The 18,658-nt window shown below is 31.8% G+C and overlaps 1 protein-coding gene and 1 long non-coding RNA gene across 3 annotated transcripts; both read left to right on the plus strand.

The window, feature by feature from the left end:
- The first annotated feature begins 208 nt into the window (after positions 1 to 208).
- LOC105427473 (ATP-binding cassette sub-family G member 1) lies at positions 209 to 18,585 on the plus strand. 2 transcript variants are annotated; one of them, XM_011639212.3, is made up of 12 exons: positions 209 to 592; positions 2,592 to 2,908; positions 10,545 to 10,662; positions 11,552 to 11,741; positions 13,027 to 13,172; positions 14,577 to 14,815; positions 15,304 to 15,503; positions 15,756 to 15,924; positions 16,087 to 16,187; positions 16,489 to 16,644; positions 16,881 to 17,121; positions 17,356 to 18,585. In XM_011639212.3, exons 2-12 carry the CDS (start codon positions 2,737 to 2,739, stop codon positions 17,523 to 17,525), a joined length of 1,902 nt encoding a protein of 633 aa, XP_011637514.2. In that variant the 5' UTR covers positions 209 to 592; positions 2,592 to 2,736; the 3' UTR covers positions 17,526 to 18,585. The 2 variants fall into 2 exon arrangements, with proteins under 2 accessions (XP_011637514.2, XP_088937679.1); XM_089081553.1 differs by lacking the exon at positions 209 to 592 and adding an exon at positions 645 to 2,025.
- Positions 2,916 to 4,952, plus strand: LOC148935436 (uncharacterized). Its single transcript, XR_016140369.1, has 2 exons — positions 2,916 to 4,556; positions 4,646 to 4,952. It is a non-coding gene; the product is annotated as an uncharacterized LOC148935436 (long non-coding RNA).
- Positions 18,586 to 18,658: the final 73 nt, after the last annotated feature.

Here is an 18,658-nt window from a genome sequence, read left to right on the forward strand (position 1 = left end):
AATGCTGGCAAATGAGTTGATTTCTAACGCAAACTCCAAATCAATATAAGAAAAGAAGCACGAAAAGATCGCCATAGGAACTGAGAATTTTAGAAGGCAATCAGACGATTAGAGGCCGGATCGAATTTAATAGAAGATAAAAATTCATGAAGAGTCGCTCGTAAAAGAAATCGATAATATGGCAATGGCGGCCGAGGCGATAAAATCTCGAGGCCGTTTCTCCCGTTCTTCGTTTTTGTTTTCGCTTGCGGAAAATATAATTGTCAGAAATACCGGCGGTCGTACTCCGGACTCATCTCACATTTTGGTCACGCAAAAACTGCGTCACCGATGCGCCGACCACAGCAGCGTGCCGCGGCGTAGCGAGAAGCGCCCGTTGTGAGACTCATATCGTACATATACACCCGACACAGGCGGAGATATAGCCAGTGGCGGGAGCAAGCCAACGTTATTTCCGAGTCAGTCTATCGCCGCTGCTGGTGACGGTACGCTGAGACCACGACGTTTCTGCTGCCTGCGGTTCCTGCGGTTCCTGCGGTCGGAGTGCTCGTGTTAATTACGATCAGGCGCACCGCGTTAAGCGGTTGACAACGTAAGTTATCCAACTGAGTGAGTTTACTAATCCTACCCGGCGATGGGAATGATCGAGGGCGATAACGCGATAAAATCGAGATAAAATTGGAGCATCGTGTCACGAGGCACGAGATCGTAACTGACAATTGATGACTCGCGATGTGCGGCATCTTTGGTGGACTTTTTGAAGATGCACTTGCAAACTTATTCGATTCAATTTGAAAGATCTCGATCGATCGGTTAATCGAAATGATCGAGAGACGGGGAATTTTGAAAAATTAAAACTTTGAAGAAGGGGGGGTTGTTTATATTTTTCTCACTTATTTTTAACCGAGTTCAAACGGAACTTACGATATAGTTGAAATTTATCACGCGCAAAAAAGCGATCAAAGAGCCTCTTCAGATGAAAAAAAGAGCAAAAAGCTCGTGATATAGTATCTTTTATGCAACAGAAAATAAGTCAGTGTCTTTTACGCAACAGAAAATAAATCATGAAAAAACGTGATAATATAGAATGTGAATATGTATAAAGCATGTTAAAAAGACGATGAAGTTTTGTGCTAATATTTTTATTTCTTATTTTCATTGTCTTATTTGTCATGTTGCAACGTTCTTATCTCTAGACGATTAACTGATATACAGGAGAATATTTAAATTTAAAACAATCGTGAAAGTCGATATTATATTAAAAAAAAAAAAAAGGAAAGAAAATAGTCTCGAACTCGAATTTAAAAGTAGAGCTAAATTCACTGGTTCTCCAAGTTTAAAATGGAGTTCCGAACTGTTCCCCGCGTATCGTAGACGCCGGAAACATGTTTATCGTACGTCAACGGCTTCGATCTTCCTGACGCAGCTGAGCTGCGTGCACGTGGTCAGGCTTCCCTGAAACCACACAATGTACAGCAATGAAATCGGAAGGAAAACCCATTCGAGACGGTTGTGAATTCGCTGCCGGAACTCGCGATGCGGAATATCGTTGTGCTCGTCCGTTCGTAACAGATCGTAAATAAGTCAGACCCTTCGATCGGTGCGTGACTGAAATCAACCGGTGGGATAAACTGCGGAAGTTGGCCGACGCGACTCGTGAACCTCGCACAATTTATCGTATTGTGTTCTCTCCCGGCGGAAAAGTACAATCCCGCGTAATTCCCGCGCGCGCGTTTCGAAGAGAAAAGAATGAAGAAACGGGAAGAGAAATACGACTCCATTCCTGTAGAGAAAAAGCTTCGATAAAAAGCTAAAGATAATTCGTGATCGTTGCGAAACTCGAGGAGGCGAAGTTAGAATATCAGTGTTTCATATAAACAAGTGTTACGTGATTTCTTTCAAGAGGGAACGAGATCTTATATTCGGGAAACTATCTATACATGCTAATTATTCGGTATCGCCTTGACCTCCATTTCTAAATCTAGAGATTTATTCTATCGCCATCCAACTGAATGACGCGCGCGGGTATGTATGTTTATTAGCCGTAATTCACCAACACGCGTCGCGGGCGACGCTCGATCGAACACTCGCGCGGCTGAAGTTCAATGCGCTGTATAAGATTTCCGCGGTAGCGCATGCGTGAGATGTGAATTCCGGGATCACTATCGTTCACCTTCATTATTTATTACATTCTCCATATGGCGTTAACATCTGATGGTTCACATTCGTGTAAAACGATACGAGTGTAATCGATGTCGGAGGAGCTTCCTAAGAAAAAAAAAAAAAAAAAAAAAACACCAAGAAAAAAAAGAGCAAACGAAGGAAGAATGGTCTGTTCTCTCCTCGGGAGACTTCCAACATCCTAAACACTATAATTCACACTATCGTGTTATTTTAATCCGCAAATATGAAGAAACGCGGAGTCTCGAGCGTTTGTTTTCAAAAGAAAAAAATATGTTAAAACATTCGGAATATTCATTTTCCTTTGCGTAATACGGTATAGCCATGCCATAATGTTTCGCGACATGCCTCAGTTTTCTTCTTTCTTCTTTTTACACTCAATATTTATTTTTTTATGTGTTTGGTTTCAGTTGGGGTCGTTTCTTTCCATCCGCATCGTCGTTTCCCCGTCGTTATTTCCCCCCCTCGACGCCGAAAGGAGGGTATATTCGCGTAATGACAGCTACCAGCCAAAGATAAACCTCTACTACACGGGAAAGGTGTAAGAAAATCATCATGACCCTTACTTCAGAAGAGATAAAGAGAACCGGTAATGGTGTCCACAAGAATGCGATGGATAACTTCAACAATGGCAATGGTTCCACTGGTATGTCATATCTCACCAAAATGGCTGCGGTGGACATCGAGTTCGACGATTTGACGTATACGATACCGACTTCTCGAAAAGGTAACTGAACACATCTTAAAATTAATAAATGATTGATATAATTAATGATAAAGTTACTCGGTATTTTAATTCCGAATAGTTTCTTCAGTAGAGAGATAGATAACTTCGCGAGGCGTTTTAGTCTTTTTTTTAAGGAAATTCAGTTATCGTATTTTAAGATTATATTAAGTATTTAATGAGAAATAGAAATCTGAACTAATTTAAAATTTTAATATTTAATGTAGATATAATAAATGATAAAAGTTCTGAAGAATCATATATATAATATCTTGTGTTTACACACATCCGAGATAGATAAAGTTTGCGACACTACATGGATTTTTCCATGACTAATTATCTGTAAAATTCCGGATTCTTATTAATAATAAAATAAACAGTAAATTTCATGAGATGAATACATATTAATGCATTACGCAGTTTGAGAGAGAACTAATATATGTCTCTTAAATATTATATTTGCAAAACATTGTAAAGATTTTTTATAACGTATAATGATCTCAGATTAGTTATATTATAACTGATAATTGAAGCATACATATTTATTTCCAACATAAACATGCTAATTATACAAGATGCTAACGCGCGTTCCTTGATTACATCTGTGTAAATCAAAGGGGACATTCCTTTCTTTATCATGCATAATATCTCGTCAATAATTCATCAACAATCCACATACTTCCGTGATAATATTACGATATATACAGCATTTTCTTACATTCTCGCTGTCTCGCTATTGTTTTATTTCATAATTTCTGTAAACTGCTTGGAATTATAACTCAAGTTGTATAAGCAATCCATAATGTCAAGAAAACTGACTTGTCTTTCGATAAGTGTTATTGTTTCCGATAATATGATGATTGAAGCATTCGAGTAATATGAATAACACGGATTGTGCAGTAAGTGTAAGTGATATTGAACGCTAATTGCAGATTGTAAACTATCAATTAATTGACAAATGATAGGCTGTTTGAACAAAGTGCAACGCTATTTTCAATTTGCTATTCAAAAATATTTGTACGCTCTACATCAGAAAATACATCTCATTTTTAACGTTTTATATAACAGGCACTTTAATTGTTGATATTTTAATTATCTCACTTTAACATGGGCAGGAATATTACGTCAGGAATAAAAATAATTTTCTGAAAAATGTTAACGCGAGTTTTATCATCGCAAGTTCAACCATTTCAAAAAACATTCTTCCTGAAAATAATTAAAATAATTAAAATTTGAGAATTTTTTACTCATGTTACTTTAGATTTTATAAATTGAACATGACAATAGTTTTGAGCGCTCAAAAATAATTATTCATAGAGTTTTTGATCAATGCCATCGCTTAAGAAGAAAGCAAGTACACAAAGAGAATTAGCACATCGACTTAACTATGACGATTTCGAAGGTCAGCAGAACAAAAGTCGTTTCAATATAAGCGCCTGCGGGACTTGTGGCATCCTTGATAAAACGCTCGCGATTTACATTGTAAATGTATTTCGGGGTCATGGGAAGAGCGTATACTGCTTGCGCCATTTGACGACTGCTTGGGCCATTTGATTTTCCCTAAATAATATATTACAATTATTTTGTAAGTTTTACATATAATGAAGAGATGCGAGAAATTGCGCGAGTACATAGAAAAAAATATAAGAAGGTAAGGAGGTACAAATGTTAGCTCCTCAATAAAATGTTAATTTATATAACTCTGCTCTGATGTGTAATGCTACATTGATTTAATTTTAGATTTTACATTTGACGTCTGTATTTTGTTATGAGCTTTGATATATATTTGATGTACGTATAAAATAATCACGTTTTTCTATCAGAAAACTATTATCTAATCAGAAATACTTAGAAGTGCCAAGGTTGGTATGGTTGTGACGTTTTTATGTCGATATTATTTTTTTATGGCTTTATTGATACGTTATCTTCACGAATTACATGTATCAAATGCGAATGTATAATATGTTAATCACATTGTTCGCAGTAGAAATGATAAATGAAAAAATAATGACACTTCAAATGCAAATAGATTGAATTCTGTTGTCTAGTCTATAGAATTTAATATTACAAATTTAGATACGTTTCCTTTATATTAATGCGGAAAACTAATTAAAATTACCTTTACTTTTAACGTAAGCCGTGTAAAACTATATGATAAGAATAATTTAAAGTATATGATAACGGTTATTTTTCAACATGTTGTTCAAAGAATATTCAAAAAATATTCAAAGAAATAAGAATATTCAAAATATTTTATTCCAATAAAATGATAAATTCATAAAATCATTTCATTTAATCGTATTCAATTTATCTCTACAATGCATAAAAGAGATATTGTAACCTTGAAATATTTTCATTTACTACGTCATTTCAACTGTTATCTGCCAACAATTATATCATCACTATTTCAAACAAGCTTTAGTCAAACAAAGAAAGACTATAAAGTAACCGCATTAGTCTCAAATCTGTAATAAAATCTTCTTAATAAAACGACCTCGAATTTAATATCGGATCGATATCGAATTTAACCCGGATATGACAATATCTTGTGCATATTTACAATGAATATTTTCTTCAAGATGATAATAGAATTCTGCGTTTAACAAAAGAGACAGATTACAAATTTATATCAGACGCTAAGTAGTCAACTAAACGAATTTTAAGAGAGGGAAGATATTAAAAAGTCAAGGCACGTACTAACACGTGACTTCGCCGATACAAGAATAATGTAAATTTTCATTTCTTTTCCATTCATTCAACTGCTGTTTTCATGGTTATAAACACTTTTAAAGATTTCACCTCGTAGGAAGCGCATTAAACTCGATGCTCAAACTCCCTCATCCACCCTCTTTCCGCTATGCTGATTAATTCTTTCTCGATGTACGCTACAGTTGCCGCGTACGTATTTTGTTTGCGTGTGATGTAATTTATGTCAAGAGCATTATATGATAATCGCTCTTGCATACGATGTAATATGTAAGTATCTTCATGCAACGAGGCGTGTAACGACGGGGCAGACGCGGGTTAGAATATACTAACATAATATGGGCGTGCATTTCAATGATGATGAATCGGCATTACTGCTTCCACATCGATAATTCTCTGAAATAACGAGAAACATATCTTAGAGATAATGATTTTGCTCTCGCATATCTTAATTAGATCATAATTAGATGTCTCATGAAAAAAACCGCGAGCGATACCGAGCAACTCACGAGTGAAATTCGAGCTTCGTAAAATAGAAAAACAAGACTATTAATATTAGTATGAAAATATATTAATATATACAAATATATAATGCAAAAAACCCATTGCGTCTGTTGCTCTTAAATGATAAGTTTATGATATATAGGAAAAACGAAAAATTTTTTGTTATATTTCTTAAAAATAATGTTTGGACTTAAAATCAAATTGACTTGATTTGGACTTGATTTGGACTTAATCAAATTGGATTCGATGTCGGATTATTACAAACTTACGATAGCTTTCTTCTATAGGAAATTTCCGCACAATTTTCAATGGTAAAATGTTGTGAAATTTCTCGCGGTCTATTAGAGGAAGATCCATAATGCGAGTATAATTTGCAGCATGTTTCGTGTTCTGTGTAGGCATAATATTCCATCTTCTCTCACAAATATATTAACCTTCATTTAATTTATTCTATTAATTCATGAAATTCACGAATCGTCGAGTTTAAAAACGTATCTGCCACATGGATTAAAATTTTATTATTCTTTGGCTAATAAAAAGTTATTACGTTGAAGTTATTACGTAGCATTGGCTTCTTAAAAAAGCATGTAAAATAAATTCCATTATTGCAATTCTTACGATATCGATTACTTCTAGATATTTTTTTTTTTATAACAATCTCTATGGAACAAATATAAATTCATAATTTAAACTTTTTCATTAAACAATTTTCAAGATGCGCAAATTATAAATTAAAAATTCAAATATTCTAATTTACGATAATTATCATAATGTATAGTTTGTAAAAAAAAGAAACAAAAGCATAGAATTAAATTAAATCAATCAAAGGGAGGAAAATTATAATTGGCATATTTAAATGTGTGTTAGAATTACGACTTTGAATATATAAATTTATGTATTCATATGTTTTATTTGCTAATAATTAACTTTATTATTTATTCTTATGTAATAGATTATGTAATAGATTATGAGCTATTGATTTTTGCATATTAAGATTTTTTTATTTTAATTGTCTCCTCTAAAGCACAATTTAAATAATATATTTAATATTTCATATGGTATTTTATATTATATTCACATTTATTATTGCATCTTCATCAGTATAATAATATGAAAATATAAAAAAATAAGATATTCAATCCAATTTATTATCTTTATAATTATATTTGATGATCTTAGTTTTATAAAAAGAGAATAAGAAGAGAAGGCGTGTGCCACGACGGAGCCCGAGCACGAACCAATCGTAAAAATCCGAAATTATTTTGCAAAAAATATCACCTCAGCCAGAAATCGAACCCTCCTGCTTACCGGGCAGGTATCTTTCGACTACAGAGGCATATGATGATATTTATCGCAAATAACGTGTTTATAATTATCTAAAAAAATTATGTGAAATAACAAGTTATCAAAAAGTTTTTATTAAATGACAAGTTTTGATTTAATTTGAAATACATAATAAAATGGCCAATAAGATGGCGAAGGATTTATAATTTAGGATTTATATAATATAGTCTGATTATTCTCATTATTTAATTTAATTATGAATTACTTATCATTTATATATCATTTGCAATAAACGTCATTTTTTTCCGCAAATCTATTAATCGAAAATTTAGTGATGCGATTAAAATTGGAGATAAAAGCATATAAAATAAATAATATAAAAGCTATACTATTTATATCTCGCAATATGTTAATTAATACACGTGCATGTGCACGAGCAATGAAACGTTAGTAAAAAATTTCTGTACTAATCATCTTACTAAGTTGTCGAATGAAGAAACTTTGTTTGTAATTTACAATTATAATAAGTTTTTTTAATATCAGTCACTCCTTAAAGTGGAAGAAAATATATTTTGAAATTGCAAGCTCTTTTTTCTTCACAACTTTAATGCATTCTGATAAAAATGCATCATGATGATTTAATACGTACATAAAAATTTAATCAAGACATTGTTAATAAAACTAAATTATACTATAATTTCAGCAATTAAAAATATAGATATAAGCGATTCTCATAAAAAAATAAGCAGTTGATGGACATGCAATTACGTGACTAAGAATGTCCGACTAATTTTCCACGTATGAAGAAATCAATGAATAATTACATTGCAAGTTTTGCTTTTAATATTCCTTTTAAATTATTTCTAGTCGCGTCAATAAAAATTTCCTTAGTGAATCAATCGATAAAACATTGCATAATATCTCGCTTATTAAGAAAAATATCAAGTGTTCAATTAGTTTTTTGTTACGCAATTACACGATGATAATTCGTATTTGTATGTCAGCGCTTGTAAAGCAGTATATACAAAAATAGACCCAAATGATTATTACTTCTTCTGATCGCTATGCAAATCGTTATTTGTAGTTTTTACTGTGTATAGCAGATAAAAAAATATTCGTCGAAAAATATATCAAACATAATCGGTCATATGATTAATTGTAGAAAAAAAATATGAACAAAAAAAAATTTGAAAGATTTATCTTACAACGCATATCTAAACATGCATAATATAAGAAAAAATGAGATGAAATGATAATTTTAGAATTTTGACAATTTTTTTATAATTTCTACAATAACATAAAAAAATTATGTATTTTTCAGATTTATTAAAAACTTTCTTATAAAAATTTAGAAAATCTAAATAAATCAAAATTTTTGAAAATTTATATTTCTTAAGAACAATCTCATAATGTCAATTTCATGATCTTATCTTCATACACTGATCAGATGACTTTTAGTAATGATAGTAATATAAAATGATAGTAATGGATAAAATGATGAAAAATTAAATTAGATTAAAAACGAACTCTTTTATAAACAAAAAATTTATTATATTTCTAAATTGTTACTTATAGCAAGTATATAATCTAAATTAAAATTAAATTAAACCTAGAACAAAAATAATTAATGCGTAATCATTATTGTCACAAATCTCCGATGACTCGCACAGCAAATCATTTGTTGTTAGCTTAGAGAAAAATAGTAATTCATTTTACCTCCCTACATTTTCTCTGAACTTGATGCGCAATAGCCTCACTTAGAAGCTGACGATGCATGAGTCTGCAATTTTCTCAGTCAAGAAACCTTCTTTGTAATTCTGTAAAAGATAACGATTGAAACGTGACTCACGTTTTCGCACGGTTAAACATGTCGAAACATAGGAATACGAGCGCGAGCTGCGACTACTGCTTTTTGCTCGAGGGATGCAGCGAGAGAATGATTGATGAATGTTAAATGTAATGTCACTTAAATCTGATAGTCGACAACAACGGAAGAGGAATAACTGTCTTGCAAAAATTACGCGCGATTCGCATAATTCACGGTCAGCTGCCGCATAATGTAACGGCTGCGCTGCCGTAGATCTCTGTAGAGAAACAGGAGAATTTCCATGTTGCATTTCTATGTTGCGTTTCAGGAGTGCACACAGAACTGCACATAAAAATGAAGATAATAAGCGCGTAGCGGTATATCCTTACTTTAGCTGTTTTAATAGAGCAGTCTAACGAGTGAAATGAGACGAATTATTTGAATACCGACGACGAGAGACTACATTCATGTGAAGTAACTCGAGCAGAACATTCCTATCGCTTATTTGAGTTCGACACATATTACCGGCTCATTTATGTTAATTATGTACACTGTCGTACTACTACGTAAGACCGTAAATATATTTATCTATTTCTGTCAAAATTATTGAAGTGGTATTCTACGTGAATCAAAACAGCAAGTGCGCACGCGCGTTTTCTAAGAAGAATAACGGAAGACGATAAGGATGACATTTGAAAAATGCTAATAGCGTAATTCTTGCTGTGTAGCATTCAATGCTAACCCAGTTGTTTTCGATAACATCAGTGAGAAAAGAACCGTGAACTCGTTCACGTAGTTAAGTACACGACATAATCAAGCTTGTATTTCAAGCAATTCATATGAATAATATATTACGCGTTCATAACATTCGAGCAGGTCTATTCACCCGCAGCGCAATATATCATTCTTTACGTCACAAACACGTTTCAATTCTCTTAAAGTTGCACGAATGAATTATTCAATTTTGTTTACTGAAAAAAAACGATAACGTATTTAACAATGTGGAAGAAATACATCTTTATGAGCGATATGGTCGCGAATGGGCTCAAGGAGATGCGTAAAGGTCCAATTTTTTTTTTTTGCTTACGTCACGTGTATTATGTAAACACTTAGCACTTAGTAGTTCCATCATTTATACCATCTCTCATTAATGAACTTTACCGGTAATTAATTATCCTAGTGTTATTGCTAAAGTAATCTTAATGTCTTCAAATATCTTTGTTCTCCATCTCGGAACGCATATCGAAACCTGCATTACACATATCATCGCGATCTATTTTAATCGTGAAAAGATTATTCAAATGTAAAGTAACGCTTAACATTTTATTGAATCCGCAGAGTCGAAGATGATTCTAAAAGGACTAAGCGGACAGTTCAAGTCGGGCGAGCTGACGGTGATTCTGGGTCCTTCCGGGGCAGGAAAATCGACGCTGCTCAACGTTCTCGCAGGATACAGGTTTGTATTTAAATAATCGTGAATCTCCTAACGAATCTTTGATCGTCCAGCGAATTAAATTGATTAGCTTTATTATTTTCCATTGTGTTATTAACTGTCGAATTAGAGTTATTAAATATCAATCAGAGATCGATTTCTCAACTGCGCGATTTTTAATTTAAGATAATTACTTCATAGAATGGAAAAGACCAGCGCTAATAAAAAAAGAGCGATTAGAGCACATAATTATTAATTTTTAGTAGTGATTTGCATTTAGCAATTATAATCTCGTTGTTGCGTTACATCATAGAAAATATTGTATCACATTTTGTCATATTTTTGACACATTTTGACATATTTCCACTCGGATATTTCATTTTAAATGTCTAATTCCGTGAAGATTAGTTTTCTGTGTTAGCATTACATTCTTTTTGTCTGTCATATCTGAACACTTATTTAGCACATGAAACATTGTAATAAGTTCAAAGATCGCTGATTTAAATGGATTGAATGAATAATCAATGATGTTACATTTAACGAGAATACAATATATCGAACTGCTTTACATAATCTCGGTCTTTAAGCCTTACACTCTACTATGTAATTTTGGATAAAAGATCAATTCTAATCTCTAATCTCTGAAAAAAATAAATTCTAAATCTCTAAGCTTTAAGAGTTGGCTAAATTCATATTATAAAGTTAAAGGATTCAAGGCAACATAGAAGATGCTTTTTACGTTTGAAAATTGCTTAGTACAGAGTACAACACGAGGCACAAGAGATTTATCACACTTATTAGAGGCCGGAGATAAAGTTAAAAATGAAATAATGAAAACTTTTGTGACGCAAACATCGTAAAATGTTTTTTTTCTCGTGTGACATTGAAGAGCGATCGTGCTTCTTTATTACAGATGCACAGACATGGGTGGTTCAATAAGTATCAATGGGCAACCGCGAGACATGCAGGAGTTTAAAAAGATATCGTGCTACATCATGCAAAACGATCTTCTACAGCCAAATCTTACAGTTTTCGAGGCGATGACTTTCGCAGCTGATCTAAAACTTGGCAGAAAGAAGTCGCGATCCGAGAAACTCAACGCGGTAAGTAGAAATTTCGGTCTTTTACCACGACGAAACATTATAACGGCACATATCAAAAGAAAATGTTTATTTCTAATTTACCTTTTCTAATTCTTAATTTAAATATTTCACCTATAATAAAAGCTAAAAAATGATAAAAGATAAGTCATAAAGATTAATTTATATTGGTAGAAATGCACAAAAGAATTAAATATCGAAGAATTAAATCACCAAAGGAAAAAAAAATTTTTTAAATAAAAGAAAAAAAGAATAAAAAAGAAAAAAATAAAAAAACTAAAAAAAAATTAAATCATAAAGGAAAATGGAATAGTTTCGAATTCGAAGACTGGCTTATACAACAAAATTGTATTTTACAAAGTTGAATGACGCTTGGATAAGTTTTTGAAAAATAGAAGTTGACTCTGACAAATTTCGAAAGATATCTGTCGGTATAAATATCCTTGTATAAATATCCTTGTATGAATTTTCATAAGAATCTTCATCTTCATGAACATATATTTATAAATATTAACTTCAAAATTAAATAATATTAATTTTCAATGCAAATCGAATCATTGTATTTTTCTGTTTTTCTTCTATAATTAAAATTTTCTTTATTATATCTTTATTATAATTTTATATTTTCCAATAAGATCTAATTTAATTTAAATAATAAATTCGCTTAATAAATTTATCTTAAATGCTAATATCGTAAGAGAAAACTATAGGTATTTATCGCTTATGACGGGATTACGTCCCAAGACTTCAATCATAGAATTGATCGTTGAATAGCAATGTGGCATTAAGTACGTCAAATTGCCGCTATCTGTTTATCCTTTAAACAGCTATATATACGTATTATTGATATTATCTTATAAGTAAAACATTATTCATATCATACGATTATTTTTTTATAAAAAATAACTATCGATCATTGATGATGTTGACATCATCGATGGCTGATAATTATTTATCAGCATATGCTGGTGGTAAATATGTAAGTCAAAGTAATTGCAAATAGACGGATGTCCGTTATATAACTGTAGCATGCATAATTCGTTTATAAAAAGTATAAATAGAATCGCAATAAAACATTTTTCTCACAATCCGTTCTAAGTTTTTGTCGTATCTCTTGTCGTACGAGTAAATTCCGGGTCGATAATTTAGTTTATTTTCATGCAAGACTGGCACTGGCACTTCGCGCCAGAATAAGGAATATTCTCTTTTATTGCGTGAATCGTATCGCAAAATAAAGGAAATAGATTTATCATTCTGCGGAGAGTGTTAACGCGACAATTGATTTCAGATAGGTGAAATTCTTAGCACGCTCAGATTGACCACAGTGAGAAACACGTTGACGAACACTCTTTCCGGCGGCGAGAGAAAAAGGCTTGCAATAGCGCTCGAACTTGTAAATAATCCGCCAGTTATCTTCCTCGATGAGCCGACAACGTAAGTGTTAACCATGTCAATGAAAATTGATTACCTTAATTTCATATATCAAAACGGAGAACGGAGAGGGCACATTACATCATACTGCTTAATTTTATAATTGTACGTCACTCACATAAATTCAATTACTTCATTTAGAAGAAGCGTCATATACGGCAGCTCGTATCACAATGTATATACAGGAAGTATAATAATTTTCTATCGCCTCTCGTGGGCGGGCAGACTGGGTTGATGAATAGAAAAGTCTTCTGTTGTTTTGCATACATTGCAGACAAATCAAATTAAATGTTTGCGTAGACAGCGATAAGAAATAGAGTTTGTGAATCACTTTGTACATTCTTATCTTATTATTATTTCACCGAGACTTCCATTTCGCAAGGATAATAAATAATAGAAATTTATTATCGATCGATTTTAACGATTTCATTTCCAAAAGTCACAAAGTGAAGAAAAAGTACAATATTCAATCTGAGTACTTCGAAAACACGAATCTGTACAAATCTGAAATGCAAGATAAAGGTGATAAATATAATTCAATTTTTAAGAAATTTTTACAAATTGATTAAATAAATATTTAGTTTTGATAACAAATTATCAGCTTTTAAAATCACAATATTATTCGAGATTATGAGAGTTTCTTAAATTTACATTTCATATTATCTTTTATATTATATTACTTTTTTAATTTACTATCTATTTTTATATTTACTGTTATTAATTGTTATCAAAAATTAAATTTTGACGTGTTAGAGCATTCTCTTGTATAGTTTCTGTTCTCAAAGCAGAGATGCTAGCTAGATGCGTTTAAAGAAGATGAAAAAGATTTTTAATTCATTATTCAAGAAGTAAAAATTAAAGAACGAGATGCATAAGAAGCAAAAAAATTACATAAAAAAATTACAAATACTATTACGAAACCGTTGTTACAGAGAATTTTAAACACGTCACCGATAAGGATTATCAATTTAATTTATCTTCCGATTGTCAATTTTTTTTCTTGTAATTGTAATAGTGATAAAATATACACTAGATGAAAAAATTAATGTATGCTTAAACATACGCGCGTAAAAGAAAAACATTTGACAATAAACGTTCGACAAATTAAATATTTGTTCACAGTAAATGTTTTAACATCTCTCTCTCTCTCTCTCTCTCTCTCTCTCTCTCTCTCTCTCTCTCTCTCTCTCTCTCTCTCTCTCCCCCTCGCAAACTTTGCTGATCACAAATATTAGTTAGTCTAAACAAACACGCAACATTTGAACACACCATGAAACAAGATACTATATTAATTGTGTGTTTTTCGTAACAAAAGAATCTTGGACGGATGTATCATCAAAACGTTACAAAATTATTACAAAATTTTTGTAACGTTAAAATATTACAAAATTTTTTGCTATTTTTTAGCGGACTCGACGAGCTCGCCTCAGCCCAATGCGTCGATGTTCTCCAAAAACTGGCGCATTTCGGGCGGACCGTTGTGTGCTCGGTGCACACGCCCAGCGGAAGCGCATTTCATAAATTCGATCACGTCTATGTAATAAGCAATGGACAATGCGTTTATAGGGACAGTGCGAAAAATGTGGTGCCATTTTTATTAAACATAGGCCTGGAATGTCCGAAACATTACAATCCGGCGGATTTCAGTGAGTTAGATACATAAAAATCTCTTTATTCTTATGTAAAAAAATTCTACCAATCGTGCAATCGTATTTCTTTGTTCTGTGACACGAGACGAAGGATAATCTCGAATTGAAAACGTAGCTTTTAGCTATTTTCAATTACTACCAAGAAATTGCTAATCATTACGTGCATATAAAATGTTACCTACGTCATCGGCTGATGTAAGCTAAAAAAAATTTTAAATCACAGATCACGGATCAAAAGATCGTATTACTATGATAGATTTTAAATTAGAATATTAATTAAGGTCAGTACTGTTATTCTTCATGCTATTTTTTTGCGAAAATGCTTAGCATTACCCAAAGAAGCAGTTTCTTTGTAATGTTTCTTTATTTCTGTTTCCAGAAACTTTATAATGTTTTCAAATCTTTTTTATGAATAATACTAAATAATATTAAGAATTATAACAATTAAATTATACAATTATATTAATGCAATATATTTGTTTTAGTAATAGAGGTATCATCGGGCGATTACGGTTTTGATCTAGTCGAACGGATGATCAAAAGCGTAAAGATGAAGCTACCAATACTTCCGATTTCTCGATCGAAGTTTGAGTTCGAGGTCGATAAAAAGAATCCAAAAATCTCATGGATCGATCAATTCAACACACTAGTAAGGAGAATGATGCTGCAGATTTATCGAAACAGGGTAAAATCAATATATTCTCCATTAACAACTAAATAAATAGAATGATTTATGTAAAAAAAAAAATCTGCAAATACGAAAAAGTGAAACAAATTCTAAAGGATTCTATATGCATTTGTAAATGAAAAGAAAATATGTAGATATTCTCAAAGAGAGCTAACAAAGAGATGCCAGATGTCTGATATTTGACCAGGTTCTCTCTCAAAACGAACAGTTCACGCACCAAAATGAGTAAAATTTTTTGTATGTTCACAGAGTTACATATACCTGAAGGTATCGTTATACATTTTTGTGGGAATAATAGTGGGCACGCTATATTCGAATATGGGCAACGACGGCTCCAGAGCTCTCTTCAATTTCGGCTTTTGCTTCGCGTGCATTATATTTTTTCTGTACATGCCTATGTTTCCGGTGCTGTTGGAATGTAAGGAAAAAGAATACTGTTCCGCGTAGAAAATTAAAACTGCATAATAAAGTAAAAGTTAATTTCCCGACTGATTAAAATTTTATCTGTTATTAATTTTATGTATTCATAATTTTATATATTCATTATCGTTGTTCAGCTCTTATTATTTTCTCGTTGCAGTTCCCTCGCAAATTCAAATGATGAAGAGAGAACACTTCAACAGGTGGTACAACCTGAGCGCTTATTATTGGGCCTTAACAGTAATTAATATACCTATACAGGTTGGTATTCAATAAATTGTACGCATTTCTTATGCAGCATAAATATTGCAAGAGATAGAAAGTTCTCTTACAAGATTCTTTTTTTTTTTCAATAATACAATCAAAAACTTTAGCCTAGAGAAAAGTACCTTTGTGAATGCTGAATTTCTAGTCTCATTTCGAATAATGGAAAGAGGTCGTAAATTTTTTAAAACAAAAAGATGATTCATCGTTCATATCTTTATATTACATCTCTGGCTTCACCCCTAATTTATTCATTAAACACTTTAAAATTTACTCTCGATTTCTTCTGTATTTCCAGATATTTTTAGGAGTTATATATCTCATAATGGTCTATTTGCTAACAAAACAACCTCTCGAGTTGCATAGATGTGCCATGTTCTGTACCACTTGTTTCATATGTAGTTTCATCGCGGAGAGTATAGGCTACAATATCGCCAGTGTGTTTAACGTCACGGTAGGTCCAAAATTACATTGCGAAAATAATTCTGTAACTCGAAAATAATAATCGAAACGTAAATGTAGTATAAGGGGAGAGAGAGTCCGGATGAAGTTTCCAGAAAGCGTTAAAAATTAGAACATTGTAATATAAAAGAAAGATTTATTTCTCTTATATTACAGAAGGCTTTCCTTTTATGCTACACTTATGTACACTAAGGCTCACGAATAATTATTTGTACGTTCTATTTTCAGAATAGTATATTCGTCGGACCTGCGCTAACTTGTCCCTTGATGCTCGTCGCGGTGCAGGGTTTCGGCGATCCTAGTCCTCTGCCGCTCTTCCGCACGATACCCATGTACACGAGTTACATCCGATATGGATTGGAGGCTCTTATTACAGCCATGTACGGTTACGACAGACCGAGATTATCTTGCCCAGCGGAAGAATTATATTGTCATTACAGTTCGCCTAAGGAAATCATTCGAACGATAGGTACGAACCTATTGACCTGAGTTCTCGAAGATCTAGCAATCGATCTAGCTTGATAACTGTTTCAATTATATACATCACGCATGTATTTTACACTAACAATTTTTTACAAGCTTTGCATAGTAAAATACAACAGAAAAATAACAACAATAATAATAATAATAATAATGTAATAATATATATTTTAATAATCTTTAAATGTTTAGAAATGTTTAAGCAAATTTACCTGTATTCCAGGTATGGAGAAACCTCCCAATTTCTGGGTGGATATATCAGCCCTCGTCACTATCTTATTTATTTCCAAAGGAATTTTGTATTATCTTCTGAGGCAAAGAGTGCAGCCAAATAAAACTTTCCAGATGTTGCATATAATCGGGAGATTCGTCAAGAGCCGCATAAATATATGACGGTACGACGTTTCCCGCTTATATCAATATTATACATCGATATTAAAAATGCCGCTTTCTAAATAAATTAAGCACATTCTAAACTTACTCGCGATAAGGGTACAATTGTCTGTATAACGATATGCTCAACGTGATATTAATTATAATTAAAAGAAAGTAGAATAATTTTTACTGAAATAAAAATAGACAATCTGTTATACAATTTTTATTAAATAAAAAAAAAAAAAAGAAATTTGTACTCTTATTTTTACCGCTATGTTGTCAAAGCGTTCTACCAGTATTATTTCACCATAACTTTAAGATGAAATATACAAGAAATTTATATAAATATAGGCATTTATATAAATTGAGGCATTAAATTTTGCAAGAAATATAAAGAATTTCGCCTGAAATATAATTTTTCTGCTACCAAAGATTAAAGTAGGTCATAAAAAAGGGTGATGATATCATCTAATAATCGCTATCTTCAATGTGTATCCGGTTATAAACTTATAAGAATTTTCTAAGAATCTGACTTGGTATAATAATATCATGACTTTTTGTCATTAGACACGCATCTCGGGATAAAGAAAATGTCAGACGATAATAAATAAACAATATTGAAGAATTCGATACAGTTAGAGATAATACGACTTTAGCAAAAATAATACAATTTCAAATAATATACAATGATATTCTTTCGTATTCTCTTTGCATTAACAATAATTAAATATTACTTGTCAAATAAGAAATAATTGTGGTTTAATTGTTTAAATATCAGAAGTAATTGCACAACAAAATTTTTCTAATATGGGTAAAAACATTCATGTTTTATTAATTTATAGGCTGATTATGAAATATAATAAAGAAGTTTCAATACGTTACTTCTTCAAAAATTGATTTTTAATTTGTAAATAACAATCAAGATTAAACTTCTTTATTTAATGTGCTTTTTTTACATAGACATTTTTTTGCATTGGAGTGGTAAACTATTTACTTTTATAGCACAGATTAATGCTAACTTCAAAGATGTTCTGTAAATTCTATTTTTATTCATTATTAATAAAGTGACTTGTTTATATTTTAATGTGTTTTTTGTTACTAGATTAATTTTGTTTCTTAGCTTAGAATTACTTCTAAAAATTTTTAAAAAT

The sequence above is a fragment of the Pogonomyrmex barbatus genome, unplaced genomic scaffold (genome assembly GCF_055798465.1).
Source record: "Pogonomyrmex barbatus isolate J1 unplaced genomic scaffold, ASM5579846v1 scaffold5, whole genome shotgun sequence".
Taxonomy (NCBI): Eukaryota; Metazoa; Arthropoda; class Insecta; order Hymenoptera; family Formicidae; genus Pogonomyrmex; species Pogonomyrmex barbatus.